This window comes from Merops nubicus, unplaced genomic scaffold, assembly GCF_000691845.1.
Source record: "Merops nubicus isolate BGI_N331 unplaced genomic scaffold, ASM69184v1 scaffold11140, whole genome shotgun sequence".
NCBI lineage: Eukaryota > Metazoa > Chordata > Aves > Coraciiformes > Meropidae > Merops > Merops nubicus.
Window position 1 is genome coordinate 40,952 of NW_008580939.1, and position 17,531 is coordinate 58,482.

A 17,531-nucleotide genomic window follows, 5' to 3' on the forward strand; every position below is an offset into this window, starting at 1 on the left:
TGATGGAAAGGGGGATGTATGATTCTTCTCTAGCATGTGAAGTACAAGATTAAACATTTTGTCTTAAGGAATCTTAAACAAATTAGCAATTCAGAGATTTTTAACTTGACATTTCTTTAATTTTTACACTTGTTTGTTATTCATAGGAATATTCGATCCCTTAATGGATGATATCTCCTGCTGGGGAAACAAAAAATTTGTGCTTTGAATACAGTTTTAGGGGAATATTCAAAAGACTAGGCAGTGGCTCCTTACTCCACCTTGTGTGCTCTTAAACTGGCTGCGTGCCCGCAGCTCTCCTGCTGCCCATTGTTATAGGATAGTCCAGGCTGTGATCTGTAACAATGGAGTAACAAGTTCCTGTGACCTACCTTGTACTGAAATAATTTTTCTTTCTATCTCAGAGGGTTTTTTTCTTCCATTCATTTGGAGTGCAGTGATTTTAACAGGTTTTTTTTGTTCTTCCACCTGAAAGCATGGGGTAATTGTGTAGTGGTAAGTGCACAAGCCAAGTGTGTATGTGCTACACTAACTTTGTCTTATATCAAAAATAATATTCAGTATGTATTTTCTCTGGTAGGATATGTGGTAGCAAGCCTTTGATGTTTAAAGCAATACAAATGTACTTACCAGGTCCATAAATAATTTCAAGTTCAGTGAAGAGCCTTTGATGTGTTGAATGACACACAACTTCACGAATAAGAGCGCTCCAATAAAACTAGTTTTTCTTCTCTGAGCAAAGGTGTTGTCTTAAATTTTTAAGCCCTGAGTCTACAGTGGTTTAGGTGTGTGCATAACTTTGACTAGTGGCTACCTTCATTGGCATGATTAACTATTTCAGATGTAAATGTTTGTAGGGTTGAGGTTTTAAACTGGGTATACATTAGCCACTAGTTTTGAAAGAGTATTGTTGACTCCATCTGCCCTTGGTCATTATATAAACTAAAATGTATCTAGTTAGTCTGAATGTATATTATAGTCCTTTGGTTCCTGAAAAACAACCTACATTTTAATTGCGTATTTTAAATCAAGTTAAGATCTAGAATGTCTGTAGATGCCAACTCTCAGTGCATAGTGTCAGAAGTACACAATCCTTGTGTACCTTTATAAATACAAAACAATTCTGACTTTGTTATAAACAGATTAATTAGAAGTACTTAGAAGAAAAAACAATTTTCTACAAGTAAACCTTTTCTTAGAGCAGAGAAGCATGGAAATAATAGAATTCTAATCAGGTCCATGTAATCTATTGTTAATATGAATAGCATTGATAAATACTGTATGTAGTATTCTATTTGCATCACTTGGAAACGTATTCTTGCTAAAATGACATGATATTAAATGACTAAGTCTTGCAAAAAAAGTCTAGTCTTGCTAGTTTGGCTCAACACTGAGAATGACAAGAGAGATTGTACTTTCCATAGAGAAGTACTGAAAGCAGAACTCTAGTTTTTGTCTAAAATACTACAGCACAGATTTTTTTAATGAAAGATTATTGTTTAAGGAGGACCACTGTCATTTTCTTTGTTCAAATTGGGTTTTTATCATGTGATCAAATGGTCAGTGGCCAGCATGATGGCTTTAAGCAAAGGAAAATAAAGTTGAAGTAAGAAAACCTCAAAATTAATCAAACTGAACATTTGAGATAGCTGGAGCATTTAATTCTAATAATCGACCTGATTGTGAATGTACATTAGTTAAAGCCTTAAACATGAGATAGTAATCTATGTGTTGATGTATTGGTACAGAACCGAAGGCACACATGTAATTACTGCTGCTGGTCATGTGTTCTAAGATTATGTCATGATAAGTAAGATTTTCCAGAAAGAAGAAATCTAGAAGTGATTCAGAATTTGTAAAATGAACTACGCTGATCATTGAGGCTCCCTAAGGAAACACGTAAAATAGCTGGTTTGCTTCAGGAGTAAATTTGAGAGCTTGCTTGAGTTCATGCTAGAACTGCTTTTTTTGTCATTTCACAGTAACTACACTTTATAAGAGTAAATTTTACTTTTAATTTTTTATGTAACCAGACGAATACGTGCTTTACAGTATCAGTGTGTTGTGTGAGAACAAAGAGGTCATGAATCAAAATTTTAGGCTGTTAATACAACTATTTCATCAGTTAAAATGGAAAGAAAATCAAATGGTGCTCCTAGTTGAGGCTTTCAAATGGCATTTCTGTCACTATGGTCCTTTGCATTTAGCTCAGCACAATTGTATGTTTATGTTTTCAGTAGAAAAGTAAACCTCATAAGTGTATTCAGAAATTCTGACTAGCTGTCTCTCTGTTTCAAATACAGGGTGAGGTTGGGTTAGCTGGATTAGAGAGGTGATATTTTTATTCCTAGTCTGTATACGAGAGAGTGGTTAGGGAATTTTCTCCATCTGTTCTACCAGTTAGAATAGTGGCCACTTTCTTGTCCCTTTCTTTTTACTCTTGCTTTTAGAAGAGGAAAGGAAATGTTCTTATTGTGTGAAATCTCTCTTTCCATAACCAACCAATTTGAACTAAGCTGCCAATTAAAACCTACTTGTTTTGGGTCATGTCCCCTCATAATGCTCTGGTTTTAATGATATATTCAAAACAGCAGAACGATATTTACAACTGCCTATTTTTAATTGATTTGGACTCGGCTGAGTAGCATGTCTCTTGAAAATACCATAACAACATCAGAAAAGTGGAATTCAAAAAGTAGTAGAATCAGAATATTAGCTATTGAAATGCAAAATGGCTGGGTTATCACTCCAGGCTGTGGCTCTCAAGTTCTAGGAAAATGCATGTTTAGAAGAGATGTGGTCACTTTTCGGGCGCTGGTGAAATTGTCTGCAGGTTTTGTGGGCCTGGTTTATTTTTTATTACACTGTTCCGTTCTGGTTATTTTGAATCTCCCTACTACCAGTGCTGTTGAATTGTTTTATTATGGTTTTTGAGTAATGTCCTTGAGGTTGAGATTTACCTGCTGGTTTCAGCCTCAAAGCCAGCTTAGCATCCCCCCTGCCCACAGCCAACGCTTCCTGCTCCTTCACACCATGATGGGCCACCTTCACTTGTGCCAAAAAACCTCCATTGGGTCCCCAGACTAAATCAGACTGTTGAACTGATCCAGGTTAAAAATAACCCTGGTTAACCCTTACTCCTCCTCTCGTCTGTTTTGGGGATGTTATTTTTATAGGAATCAGCTTTGAGGGCTCATTTATGACATGGCCTAAAAGTGATGTGGTACAAATGAGGTGGTATAAGTTGCATAATGCATTGATGCACAGCAGCGTCAGAGGTGAGAGTCCTTAAAATTATTTTGACACAAAAATCTGCTAAGAAAGTAATGAGAATATAGGCTCAGCAAGAAAAGATACAAACTGGGATCTCTCTGTTGCCAAAAGCGTTCCTTTATTATGCAGGCAACAGAACAAAATTATCTGTCCCTGCAGATAATCACCCTGATGTGTATGATGATAGATATATTATTATTCCTGTCTAAATACATCATGGAAGAAGAGAGGAGCTGTTCTGGTTTGACAGCATCACTAGCTTTATAATGTAATGACAAACATACTCTAATGGGGGATGTTTCCCATGAGGCTCTCACAAATGTCACAGATTTTGGGGTGTGGAAGTAGGCAAAACATTTTCCCTGGTGGATATACCCATGGGAAGCTGGGAAAGGTTGGATGCAGATTTCTGGGGTGTCTGGGTAATACTTTGTGTAGTCTGGGTTGCTATCACAATGAAAAAAATCTAGGGCTTTTGCTATTTCTTGTCCAGATTCTATGATTTTGAGAAAGTCACCTCAGTGTCATCTATACTTTTTTTTTTAAATGCCGTACACATCTTGTTACCTGTAAAATAGTGAGAATATATCTATACCTTAGAGATACATCTTGAGGTGCAAAATTGGTAGAAAATGTACATAGATGAAGTATTTTTAACTTAAGAATGTTAATGTTGTTAGCAAAATGGGGAGTATTACAGGCACTTTCAGCAGAGGGATGTGGTACTAGATCCTCTGAAGTAATTCACTTGCTCTTTTTTAAATCTCCATTATCTTATCTACACAGAGCAGCTTCTTCTAAATCGACTTGTAGATAATCCAATTGAGTTTACCTGACCAGAGTTTAACAGGACTTAAATAAAGCTGGTTTTCCTATCCTTTAATAGCAGGAATAAATTCTTGAGTACAGATTGATTAAACAGTTCTTTTGAAGCCTTCTTTTAGTATAGGAGCTCTCAGATACACATCCTCTTGACTCCATTTCTGTTACTCGTAATGAAAATGTGTAACTAGTAATAATTTGCAAATGCATCTCCTGACATCTTTGCTTTTGTCCACATGGGTAGGTGCCTCAAAGGAATGCTTTAGTCTTGGGAATGAATAGCAGCATGTAGCAAATTCCAACACTGCTAACCTGTTTATTGGAAGTGATTTTCATTTTTTTTCCCCCTGATTTCAGCTTCAGTCTGCAGTAGCTTAAGTTTTAGTCAGGCTGTGAACTAGCCCATTGCTTCATTCTAAGAAATACTATGTTGACACAAAGCTTTTTTTCATGGATGATTGAAATGAAAACATACTGAGTATAAGCATAAAGTAGTATCTAGCTTACTTGGTAACTAGACGTTACTTTAATAAATACAAGTCAATACTATTTAAAAACGTAGGTTTTAGGTTCCCAAGCAAATTCCCAGTGGCTGTCTTTTTTGACAGGAGTTGTGACAGCAGCTATTCCCTGGAATGGTGAGCTTTTGGATGTGCAGGACCTCTCTGGTGTTCCCAGGTGGCTGCAGCGGCTGTGCTGGGGGCTGCTGCCTGTGGGGTGGTGGGTGGTGGAGAAGCTCTGGCACCCAGCATGTGTGTGCTGGGGCTGGGGGGTCTCTGTCCCTCGGCAGCTAGGGGGTGAATTCAGTGCAGACTGCCTTCAGTATCATGTGTTTCACTGGTCCTGATTCTCTTCACCTATGAAACAATAAAGTCTTTGGTATTTCTTTGGGAGCATGTATAATTTATGCAAAGCTTTTTTTATTTACAGAGAACTTGAGTGGTTTTTTTAAAGTAATTCTTTAGTAAAATGTATAATTAGAAAGTGTGTGCATATATAGTGAATAAACTTTGATGTGAGAAGTTCTCTTTTTACACTTATGCATAAAGCTGTTTAAGTAAAAAAAAATTTGTGCTACATGTTCTGACTGCTAAAGTTCTCTAGAAATCAAAGCACTGACTAGGAGCCTGGGCTTTTTGGAACTGAAGGAACCATTTGTAAGCATCCTGTAGAAAAATGAATAACTGTTGTCCTTTTAGTTTGCTGGACCATTCAAACGTTACAAATATCTTAGTTTCTTACTAAAACTGGAAAAAAAAAAAATCCTTGAAAAGTACAAACTCTTTGCTTCCACAGAGCAGAACCCTGTATTGACTGGGAACAATTACCTAATTCACCAGTTGCACAAAAAAAAAGCTTCTTTTTAAAAAAATGCATTTTGATAAGCCTTTAACTTTGCTATATTCATGCATCCAGCTAGAATTACTTATTAAATAAAGTTAATATGCTGGTTTTCTTCATTTAAATGGAACTTCAGTGTCCATCTATAACAAAGGTCATGGACAAAAAGAAAATGTAGCAAATAAGGTAGTGGCACTGCCTGCCTTCTGGTGATGAAATAAAACAAAAATAATTTTAAAACATCAAGTTATAAAATTGTTTACATTTATTTACACAGTATTCATCTGTTTAGAAAAAATAACATACTTTGTATCAGGAAATCAACATTTTTATTGGATACCAACAAAGGAGCATGAGGCTTTGAGCAATACCAATTCAAATATTATGCATAGTAGGTTTAATTTTGATCATCTAAGTCAGTGGTTCATATTTTTACTTTAATATAAAGTTTGGTTTATCTTGCTGTCTAGTAATGACAGTTGCATATTTTTCTTGATTTGTTGGTTCAACTTCTTTCCCTCAAATAAAGATTAGGTTCCCCTAGTTTTCACCTTCTTTTAGAGTTTCTTTTCTTCCCAAGTTTCAGTTTGTAGGAAGAAGCTTGAGAATCTGTTTTTCTTAAGAAATTAGGAAGCCATCAACTAGTGGCATCTCTGTAGGAGCAGCTTCATAAATTCTTAAGTTTGTATTCAGTAAAATTATACACATATTTAGACCAGTCTTGGAGAATATTGCAGTACCTGGACTTTAAATACAGCCAAAATAATTAGTAATATGTATTTAAAAAAAGACAAAAAAAAGAGCCAGTCTCCCTTCTGACTACTGTGTACAGAAATGAGATGAAGAGCTAAGCAGCTTTACTAATTAACATTGCTTTTCTATATAGTGATTTATTTGCTGCAGTACTTCTTGCTAGACCTGATCCGATTCTTAAACGTGGCAGCATCTGCAGGAACAACTCTTGTCCCTCCTTCTGGTAATCCAAATTTTATTGCCAGTAACAGCAGTTTCTAACTGCAGTGAAAATGGAGATGCTACGATTTCTTATGCTTCAGTTTGTTACATACAATAAAATAAAACATATTCTGTGCAAGAAGTGAAGCTATTTTTAGCTAGGAAATTAAAGGAATGTATTATTAAATTATTATTATTATTATAAATTAAGGGAACTTTGAATTCCAGAGTGCTTTCAATGAGGTGTTTCTGTAGTTTTGTTGAAATACCATAAAGTATTTCCTTAAACTGGGGAGTCTATAATCCAGGACTCTAAGCAATGACACTCTGCATATCTTTTCTGTAGTGCAGTAATTTTTTTAGTACAGAAACCCATTCTGTATTTTGCTTTATTATTAATTTATTTGATTAACTTTGAAGTAAATTCTAATGCTTTATTCTGCACTTGTATTTTTATCCAGTAAATTCCCACCATACTATATTTATAGGTTCATAAGTTCACATGTAGAAATTCATTTGAAGATATCGTGACTTGATTTCTCTTGATACATCTCTGTTATCCTCAGAGCAGTCTTAAGGAACAGGAACAGATTAATTCATTTTCTGTTGAAATAGAAGAGCTGTCAGCTGAATTAAACAGGAAATAGGCATAAATTCAATACAGAAATTCTTAAGGATTTTCTGGTTTTAATCTCAGTGAGAGACTATCACAAAATATTGGTGTATGCATAGATGAAATAAAATTTTACCTGTGAGCCTGCCTGGTATGGCAATAGCTTGAGAAGAGTTTCTGTGAGAGGTTACATGCAGACTAAGCAAGATGTAAATGTGCTGATTTGCCCTGTGGACATGCGTTTTGGCTGTCAAATAAAAAGCGCCTTCAGGCATAAAAATTCTGTAATGTACATAGACTTGGAAATGTGATGATAAACATGACTTTGGTATTTTAATTTAATTTAATTTAAATCATGTCAGATGAGTAAGAAGGGTGAACTTGCATGAGCCTGGAAGTACCTAACAAGCAAAAAGTGAAAAATAATGTATTCTATTACACATTTTGATTCTGTGGAATGCTCTTTGCTTGTTTTGCATGTGGCCCTCAGTGCTAAATTAAAAGTTGTTTTCCATTATTCCAGTACTAAATAGAATACATTGTAGTGTGGCTAAGATGTGCCAAGTTACCTTTTTACATACAGCCATCTGTGGCTTCCCAACAGGGAAACTCTTACATGCAACAGAACAACAGAGAGTATTACAAAATTTATGATAGAAGGGAAGGTTATGAGGTTTATGAAGTTATGATGGAATTTAATAAACATGTCAGGTCCCAAATCTTGAGAGAGATCCACAAGCACAGGCCTTTTCCCTTGTCAGACTTGAATGGGAGTTGGCGAGAGCTCAGGTGGGAATGGAGGTGAGTGGATGAACAGGTATTTGCCTGTGTGTTTGCTGTGCAGGACTCAGTTTGGATTGTGGCACAGACCTGTTGTGCCCATGGCTGGCTGGAGCTGTTAAGGGTGTCTGTCGTGTTTTCTGAACACACACCTCTCTTCTGGTAGAGTCCTGCTGTTCAGAGAACCAGCAGGTTGTCAGGGTTTCCAACTTGACTTTGGAGTACACAGCATTCCTCAGTGCTGCAATAAAATTTAAGATTCCTTAAGCTCCCAGGTAAGTGGGTAGCTTTTTATTCTTTAAAAAAAAAAAAAAAGTCCCAGCAAATAAACAGAATTTTTAATTAGTCTATTATAGCTATATGTGAGCTAAGATTTCTTCGTGTTAGACTGTATTACGAGTCCATGAATACTTTTCTGAATACAGATTCTGCTCCTTCAGAAAGGTTGTAGGATGTCTGGTGATCTGTCTTCAGGATTTGTCAGAATTTAGAATGAGGAAGAACTATTTTATCTTTCATTTTTCTCTGTTGGTAGAAGTTTCTGGCAAAAACAAGCTTTTTGTTTTCAGCCTGAAAGGATGCAGTGGCAAAGTTGCAATATGGTCCCAGGTTCAACCCGTTATATGAAATGGCATTTGTTCTTGGCACTGCATAAGATAAGGTCATTAGGTTTGACTATTTGTTTTAAGTTTATTATGCATTCATTACACAAAAAAAAAACAACACAACAACAAAAAAAAAACCAAACACAAAACAACCAATTAAATGACATAGTATGAAAGACATTTTCCAAATCCTAATTTAAGGCTCAAAGGAAATTTCTCAGAGTTTTATTAAACCTTCCTTCTTAGTCAGAGGTCTACAAAAATAGCTGATGGTTGAAATGCCTCTATTACCACTCCCTTACTGCTGCAAGAGCGAGCTGGAATGGTATAGAAGACTTCTTTGTGAGCCTTTTATGCTGTCAGTAGGTTTAATGCACTAATGAATCGCCTTCTTTCTGTGAACGAGTATACTCTAAAGCAGCACAGGAACATTCATTACTTGGTTTAAAGTTGCAGAGAAATCTTGACCAAACAGGGAGTAGGTTCCAGATCTGCCAACCTCCATCTTGGTGATATCACCAAAAGTGAGTTTTTCCTCCCTAATGAGCACGATGCACTTTAAATAGGAGTTCTGTGAAAAGGATTACATCTGTGTGCCCTTCTAGTATCAAGACACTAAGCTGCTTTGGTGATTAAACTTCTTTGGAAAATAGCGTGATGCTGTGGTAGTGAGGCTTGTTAACCAAAGGCACTTTGTAAATTATGGGTATGGAATCGTGTTTTGGCACATTTCTCAAACACTGCGGTGTTTTGAAACTCTTAACAAAGGGGAAAAATTAAAGTTCAAACATCACAGGAGTTTCTTAGATAAAATTCCCTTCCCATTGTCCATTCCTTGCAGCCACAACCAGTTTAATTTGCCTACTAGAAATGTGAAGGTGCTGTAAGCAGAAACCCCAAATATTTCAGCATTGTTCTTCTCAGCATGAAAAACTATTGATAATGAGACTGAATCCCTGCTGAAAATATTTCTGACTCAGTTATGGGAAGTGCTGGGTACTCTGGCCTCTCCCAAAGAGTGTTGTATTCAGCTCTGGACACGTGCCAGTAACTGGAGAATATCTTCAGCTATTTGTAGGTATGCATTTCCTTTGTGATATCATCAGCATATTTTCCCTAAAATAGCAAGCAATAATTAACGCTTTTTCACACCATTAGGAATGCAGATGTTTCCCTGTTCAAGTAAGTGACTTATTAAACTGTCTGATTTGACAAATTTAACATGTTCTAAGTATCCCTGCCCAAACACAGGGAGGATGACAAGATGCCATCAGTTTCCTTCTCTGTGTGGCCTTCCAGTCAATAGTAATCGCTTGATTTCAGATATGAGCAATGAAAATTAAGTCAAGTTGTTTCTTACTTACCTCTCCTGGAAGGAGAAAATCTACTAGTGCAGTTAGTTGTGGAATGCAGCATGCTGCCCTGCCGTCCTGTGGGACTGTCTTGTTCTGATGAGGTTCATCAGCAGAATGCAGCAGAACTACCTGACTTGTGGATGTAAAGTTCGTGTGCCCCGACCTTGCAGAGTAGGTCTGTAAAGGGGTTTGAAACCAATGGTCAATGCTATTTTTAAAAGCTGAATGTCAGGAAGCACATGTCCTTCAAAATACAGTGGTATGGGTAGAAGCTTGTTTGGGTTGACCTTTAGTCATTAGGCTTGTAAGTGGACGACGTATTTAAAACTCTTATTATGAAATGTGCCACTCCATGGGACAATGAACTTTGCCCAGGGATTGAATCCCAGTTTTAACCACAACATTGTGTAATGGTTGTACACACCTTTTAGTAGGTAAGGTATTTTTTTCAATGGCATTGACTTTTGCTGGAATTAGTAAATAAGCTGTTCTAATGATAGATCCACCCTATATTATATTTTACAAAGAAAAGGTAATGTTGCATGTCCATGCCAAGGTTCCTGTGAACATGGTGTTACAGTGGCAAGAACTGTGCCAGTGTTTTTCCCTGCCAACATCCTAATGCCTATAAAACATTGCTTCATAAACATTTTTTTAAGTCTCTTGAGTATTTATGTATCTGGAGGGAACAGAACCTCATAGGCAACATGTCCAGTTGTTCTCTTTCATTTTCTACTAATGTTTTATCCTTTCAGAACGCCTCTCAAAAGCTGATGTTGGTTCTTTTGTTTTTTTCCCAGGCCTGGAATATGTCTCATGAGGATTTTTTTTTTTTTTTAACAACCAAAATGGTCAACCTCCAAGTGGTCTTTAGCATTTTCTTTCATTTGACTTTTAAGAAAACTGTTGGTTTTATTCATTTATTTTTATTAACATTCAAATACAATAGTTTGCTGAAATTTTGATACAAGTAGGTTTTAAACTTGATTAGACTCCACATTGCTTGTTTTCTGATACAGAACTGTGTCAGTAAGATTTTTCTAGAACAAAGTACTATTTTCCAAGCATCTGTTTTACATGATTTCTGCTGCTGTTGGTGTTTTTTCTCTAGAGGTCTGTCCCCATTCCTGTAAGTGAATACACGCAATTTACAAGTTTTACCTATTGACTCATTGTATTGGGAAACTTGCAGCAGGTGGTGAAAATGTCATCTAATAACAAAAACATTAATACTAAAACACATTCACATAAATGAGACTTTCTAAGTAACACAGTGTTATGGGATGATGAGAGGTGAGGCTTCCTCACCATCAGCAAGTCACAGTCCTTAATACTTCAGTTATCTAAGACCAGAGAAGTCTCAGCCACACAGTGGGTTTTCTCAGAATTTTTTCTCATGTCACAGAAATGTGACCTGTTAGTTAGGGATCGTGTGTGGAATTCAGATTGTGCCCCTGCTCTGCCTGAACACATTCAAAGTCAAGCTCTGCTTGTTCTGTTCACGTTTGTGTTACAGTGGCATCCTTTTCCCTAGGTGTTCTATACAAAGCTTTCTCCCTCTTCAGGGTTACGGTAGCACTTTGAAAAGTGTAAAGTCTGGTCTTGTGGTAACTAAACGCGACAAGCGTGACATAATTCTTGGGAAGAATTCACTTCCCACCTTCCTCGGTGATGCCATCCTGTCATCACTTATGTTGACTTCTGTTGCTTTATACAGCTTCAGCTGTAGTTTAAACAGGATCTTGGGTGTATATTGTGTAACTGCAGCTTTTTTTTTTTTTTTTTAATGGAAAATGACATAGCTTCAATTTATTTTCAGTTTTAAGTATGCATAGGGCAAGAATGGATAATACAACCATACTATGCAAATCCTGTTTATTGTGGAATGTCATCTCAAACTAAATTGTTATTTAGTATTATTTATTTTAACTGTTTTGTTAGGAATTCCATTTTACAGTGCAAGAGAAACCTGTGTTGATGCTGCTGTAGAGTCTGTTATATTAGAACGTGCCAGCAAATGAATCAGTGGTACGGAAACAAGAGCCAGACATGTAAGGACTAGTTTTCTGGCTATTTCTTTCCAGGAAATTTGCCTGCTACTTTGGGTTAATTTGTTTCCTAACTAATTATTTTTAACAATCTCATACAAATTAGACCTATTTAACTAAAAAAAAAAAAAAAGGCAAAAAAAAAAAAAGGCAACTGTTGCTAGCTTCATTTTTCTGGTGGCCTCTGAAGCCCCTGTTTTACCTAAATACATAACCAATCTTGTGGCTTTACTTGCCTTCCCCGAGAGTAGCCCCAGGCTACATTTCATGACTCAGATGGGATGCTGGGGATTTCTTATGTTAATTTTTTTCCTTAAATATTATTTCAGAATTGTGGTTAGTGTAGGTGTACTGGCAAGGAGGGAGAATGTGGCTTTTTGCAGCTAGCTGCTGTGTCTTCATTCCAAAATCAGTCACTAGTGTAAGTAGGCTTCTAATAATGCAGTAGTGGAACTCTGTAACCCAACTTTCCTTTGGTGAACAGCTTCCTAGTTTACAGTTGAGTAAGCTGGATCAGCATTGGTCCCAAAATGTATGAAGACACATTTAATGTGGCCTAAAGGCAAATGATTTTTTTAATTAATAAAAGCCCTTCACATATTGCAATTTCTGTAGCTCAATTTTTAAAACAAACAAGAAAAAAAAAGATTAAACGCAAAATAACCCACCCCAGCACCCCACTGTGCCTTAGTGATCTGTTACTCTCTTTGTTGTAGATCCTGATTTTGAAATGCCAGTAAAAAGTTCAAAGAATGTGGACCTAAATACTTTATACATCCCACATGGACCATTAATAATAATATTGAAAGGATTGCCTAAGTATTGCTGGTTATAGTTCAGATTAGCAGGACAGATATAAAGGCAGTGTTAAGTATTTCATTGCTGATACAGCCTAAGAAGGCACAAACATTGATCATGATCCCATTATTGTAATCCATGTATTTCTTAGAAGTTAAGAACTGCCCTTAGAACACAGGGAAGACTCTCCTGAACAACATGTGACTGTTCTGTTAAACTAAATCCTAGGCTTTTTATTATCAATGTGTTTATGCTAAGGCCAGGGACTGGATTTACTTTTCGTACCATTTTAAGAGTCTGATTGCAGAAACTATTCCAAATGTTTCTCCACAAGGTAAGATGGAGTGCAGAAACTTTTGGAACAACTGTTTTGTATCAGTTCTCTGGCAGAATGTCACAATTGTAGTGAGGAGAAAAGTGAGGAGGGACTTTTGTGTCTCATTTTTGTGGCAGAGTTTTGCAGTGCTGTGACTTCTTTTCATTAAGGCGCTGTCTCTTTTCAGTTTAAATGTCTATTGTAAGTGATGAAGAATCTTTATGTTTAATTGCATTTTCTGTAAATTTATCTTTGCCTAGTTATTTAATTACTGTAATGCAGGATGAAGTGAGTATTTGGGGGTATACTTAGAGGTAATTGGCTTGGCAGATGCTGACTCCGGTTTGAAGTAGATGTCTATTTTAGAACCATATCTCTGCCAAATAGTTCAATTAACTATCTGAAGTCTGGTGTAAATTATCTTCATCAGATGGGAAATTTAAATGGTGCATGTCCATTTGAATCAGCTGCTGTTTCAACAAAAAAATCTTGTAACATTCATTATTCAGTTTTCCAATTTCCCAGCTTTGTACTAGTAAGTTGAGTAAGTTACAAGATGTTCTGTATTAGGCTACTGTTAATTTTAAAAATAAATACATAAAACCATATCTTCCTAAAGAAATTTAACTGGTCTTTTTGTCCATGGACAATTAGTAAAAGCAGGGAACAAACCAGAAAGAGAGCTCTAATACTACAGGAAAATTCTATAATTTCTTTCAAAAATTTACCATAGCAAGGTTTTTAGGTGTTTAGTGTGTATTTACTGTATTTTGTGTGCATATGCGGGTAGTGAATATTAAATAGCAATACAGGCAAGATCAAATTTACTTTTAATAGACTGATTCTATTGTCGGTGTTCACAGTTCTGTGTTCACACAATCACACATACATCTCATACCTGCCAAAAGAGAAGGTTTGGAAACCTTTAATTTACTACAAGACACCATTTAAAGTGTCTACTGTTCTACAGTTGTTACTACAATGCAGGTGCTAGCTAATGTTCTAGTAGGAAAGTGAATTTTAAAAAATTTTCAAGTGAAATCGTGGAAGTCAGATTTTGATCTGTCCCCTTTCTTTATACTACACTGATAATAAAAGAATGTGAAAGAGTAATATCCCAAGAGAGGGAGTGATTCTAGAGCTAAGTTAATGAAGGAACCTTGAAGCAGTGAAATGACAATTTAATATATTCTTTTTCTTCAAAATATTTCCACTGTAAAGAGAGGAGGTAGGGGAAGAAATAGAATATATACAGCACCCGTTTTAAAGGTCATGTGCTGTCCTGAGTGCAGAAAGCTCGTTTGGAATAAGTTACTTGGTCCATTTAAAATCAATATTAAAGTATTTAGTTCAAACCACTTTAGAAGCTCTGAGGTAGCCAAGAGGAGTCCATCTTTGTTGATAAAATAATGCCCACACTGGGGTGTGTGTATAAAGTCGCTGGGCTGCTTGTGTTCTAAGTCTATGCAGAGTTCTTCGACTGATAGCCAGAAGCACTGCTATGTGTTGCACATGCCTCTGTTGGAACCAAAGTGCCTCTGTTATATGCAAAAAAAGAATGGGATTATGGTAGTGTTTTATACCTGTGTTTCAGCTTCAGCAAAACGGCAGCATTGCAGTTTTGGCTGTCTGCTTTCATATCTTGGCTTTTCATTTTTAAGGTTAGCACAGTCAAAACATGGTCTATCTTTGTACCACTGTGTGTCTTCTGCATTTCAATATCCTTTTACACTGTAAGATGATAAATTTTGCAAATACATTAAGTGATTCAGAGTTAAGTAAGATACAACTGTCTATCTAATCCTCAAAGATCCTTACTAATTTGTAAAGCCAAGTAAAACCTAATCACCATTTGCTACTTTTATGTAAGAATTCCTGAGAGGTAGTATTTCATTGAAGGAAAAATAAAAATCTTGACAGCCAAATAAGTATAACATGGAGTGGAATTGTGAGTTAAAGAACGACAGTAACCAAATAGATTTGATTATTAAAAACGCCAACAGAATTGTCATTGAAGTTAACCCTTGTTTCAGTATATAGCTGGATTCAATCAAAATGATTGAGAAGCAATCAAGAAGCAAAAAAGAAGTGTTAAAAAAAATTAAAGCCAAGACAACTAAGAAAGCTAACTCAACTTGTAGTCAGGTTATAAAAAAAAAAAGTTCAAAATTTTTTGTTAAACATGGTGCCATGTACCATTTCTTACAGTGGTGACAATATGTTGCCATTTGCAGATTCTCTTCGTAAATATATTCACATAACCCACTGTGCTAATGCTGCTTTTATTCTTCCAGGAGTTCTACGAACATACGAAAACGCTTTGGCAAGATGAAGGTGTGAAAGCCTGCTATGAGAGATCTAATGAGTATCAGCTGATTGATTGTGCACAGTAGTAAGTACTGTTTCTATTCTGTTCTATATTGACTGTGATATCCATGGTTTTTTAATTGAATGTTAATGGCAGTGATTTAGATGGTCCTGATGCTTACTTTTCCTTACCTTGGAAAAGGAGCATATGCTACACAGTGAATTGTCAGTGATCAGCTGTTCACAGAGGTGGGAAAAAATGGCATTCAGTTAGAAAAGAATATCTATATTGAAAACCTTGCATGTGTTTTCAGATGATATTAATACAGGCTGACACCTTAAAGCTGTGACCAACTGTATTGTCTCAAAGACCAAATTTCCTGTGTCTTGTGCTTCAACCAGTTCCTTTCCAAATGACAGCTTCAAACACTGCAGCAAGATTTAGTAATTTGGAAAGTACCTTGGTGTGAAGCATGCCTGTGTTTTTAGCTTTTGGTTTTAGTGCAGTTTAGTTTTCTGAAAACAAAGAGATGGCAGCAACAATCATGGGCAGCAGCTTGTGATTGGTCACCAAGACTTCTGCTTGTGTGCCTTCATGCACATATCTGAGAATGATTCACTGTCTTCTGCTATATTTACACCATTGTGATAATCAATATTGTCATGAGAGAGTGCTGCATGACTGGAGTTATCACATACAGCAATATAGTATTGTTCAGAATTTTTTATGGCAAGATGTTTGTGACAATTCTGACCATTCCTGGTATTTTTCTTGTATATACTCAAGAATTGCAGGACTTAAATTTGGGATGTTACTGTTTTCTTTGTTAGCTTATACTGACTGTACTTCTTCTGGAGAACCTGAAATAACGTTTAATAGTCAACAAAATGCAGGGTTCTCATCTCACATGCTGATGGACAGGTGCAGTTTGTCTACTGCTGCATGTCTTAAAGAATATTTTATGAAATAAAGCTTTTAAGGTGGCGTTCTGGTCTGTTTTGGGCTTTTTAAGTGGACTTAAAGGTAAATGAACAGTTACATCTGTTTGAAATGAGACAAGGGAGATCATTTTACTATCACTTGCTCAGCTCCTGGTCTTTAGGTGCCTCTGAAGTTCTGCCCTTTCTAGTGTGAATTTGTTTGGTGTGTAGCGATTTCTTTATTAGGTGACCAGTGTTTGATTATTTCACATGGATCTTTTTGCAAGTTCAGTTGCTACAGAATAAAAAAGTACTACAAGATTTTCATTTTCTGTCAACTATCCAGTAAATTTTGTCTTTCTAGTGTAAAGGTGGTAGCAGTGAGGAAAAACTAGTTCTGTATCTGATTATTTGGTTATGTGTTTCTAGTTAGTGTTTGTTCATAGTCAGCTCCTATGACAGGAAGAAATAAATACTATTAAGCACTAAGGAGCTTTTGTGTTGCCCTTTTTTGGAAGAGCAACAAATTTTCTTCTGCCCTGAATGCACAGAAGAAAGCTAAAATTCTTATCATTGCTAATTGCTGGCCGCTGACTTTTTCATGGGTCAGCAAGAGAGATGGCCTTCGTGATGGTTTTACCATCCTGCTCCATCTAGTGGAACACTTAATTGTACATTGTGGGCTGTTGTGCCAGAAATAAACCTTGAACACTGACCAATTACAGATTTTTTTTTTTTCCCCCCCAAGATATCATTGCAGTCTGCTTCTAAAAATGTCTCAAATTCTAAGATTTATTCAATTGGATAGTAAAGTATGTGACATTATATTCTTAGAGAAGGAACTTTCTGAGTATTAGTTTTGGTAATTCTTGTCCTTTCTGGCATCTTTGATCATGCAGTGGCATTGTTTTTAGTAACAATATGCAAAGTAAGAGTTCTTTAATGGCAAAACGGTTGCTTGGAGCTTAATGTCACTTTGAAAAGCTGAACTTGTTCTTACAGTATTAAGTTTTCAAGGGATCTGGCATATTTTACTTCCTGTAAAAATGAAATTAAACTGGTGAGTATACTCTAAAAAAATAAAGTAGCAAAGGCAAAATATAAAATGTAAAATAAAATATAAAATGTAGCTGAGAATTATCAAGAGAATACTCTTCTGATTTGAATATGCAAGCTGCTGTCATTAGGGCTAATAGAAGTTAAAAGAGAAAGTTGCACAAACTGTGTTGGAATTGTCAGTTCCTTCAGAGTAGTCTTGGGTTCTAAACACTTTCCCCTTTGAAGTCCCTGTTTAAAAATGAGAAAGGCATACTTAAAATGGAAGGCAGAAAAGTGGCTTTTCCTTTTCAAGATCAATCCAGCTTCCAAAAATCCCTTCTTGCTATTGAAAATGAAATC

The 17,531-nt window shown here is 36.2% G+C and overlaps 1 protein-coding gene across 1 annotated transcript in view; it reads left to right on the forward strand.

Moving 5' to 3' along the window:
- The window catches only part of GNAS (GNAS complex locus), a 93,149-nt gene that overhangs the window by 39,816 nt on the left and 35,802 nt on the right, over positions 1 to 17,531 (forward strand). The window contains exon 6 of the mRNA XM_008946770.1: positions 15,200 to 15,297. Within this exon, the coding sequence (XP_008945018.1) occupies positions 15,200 to 15,297 (98 nt within the window). The remainder of the gene's footprint in view (positions 1 to 15,199; positions 15,298 to 17,531) is intronic.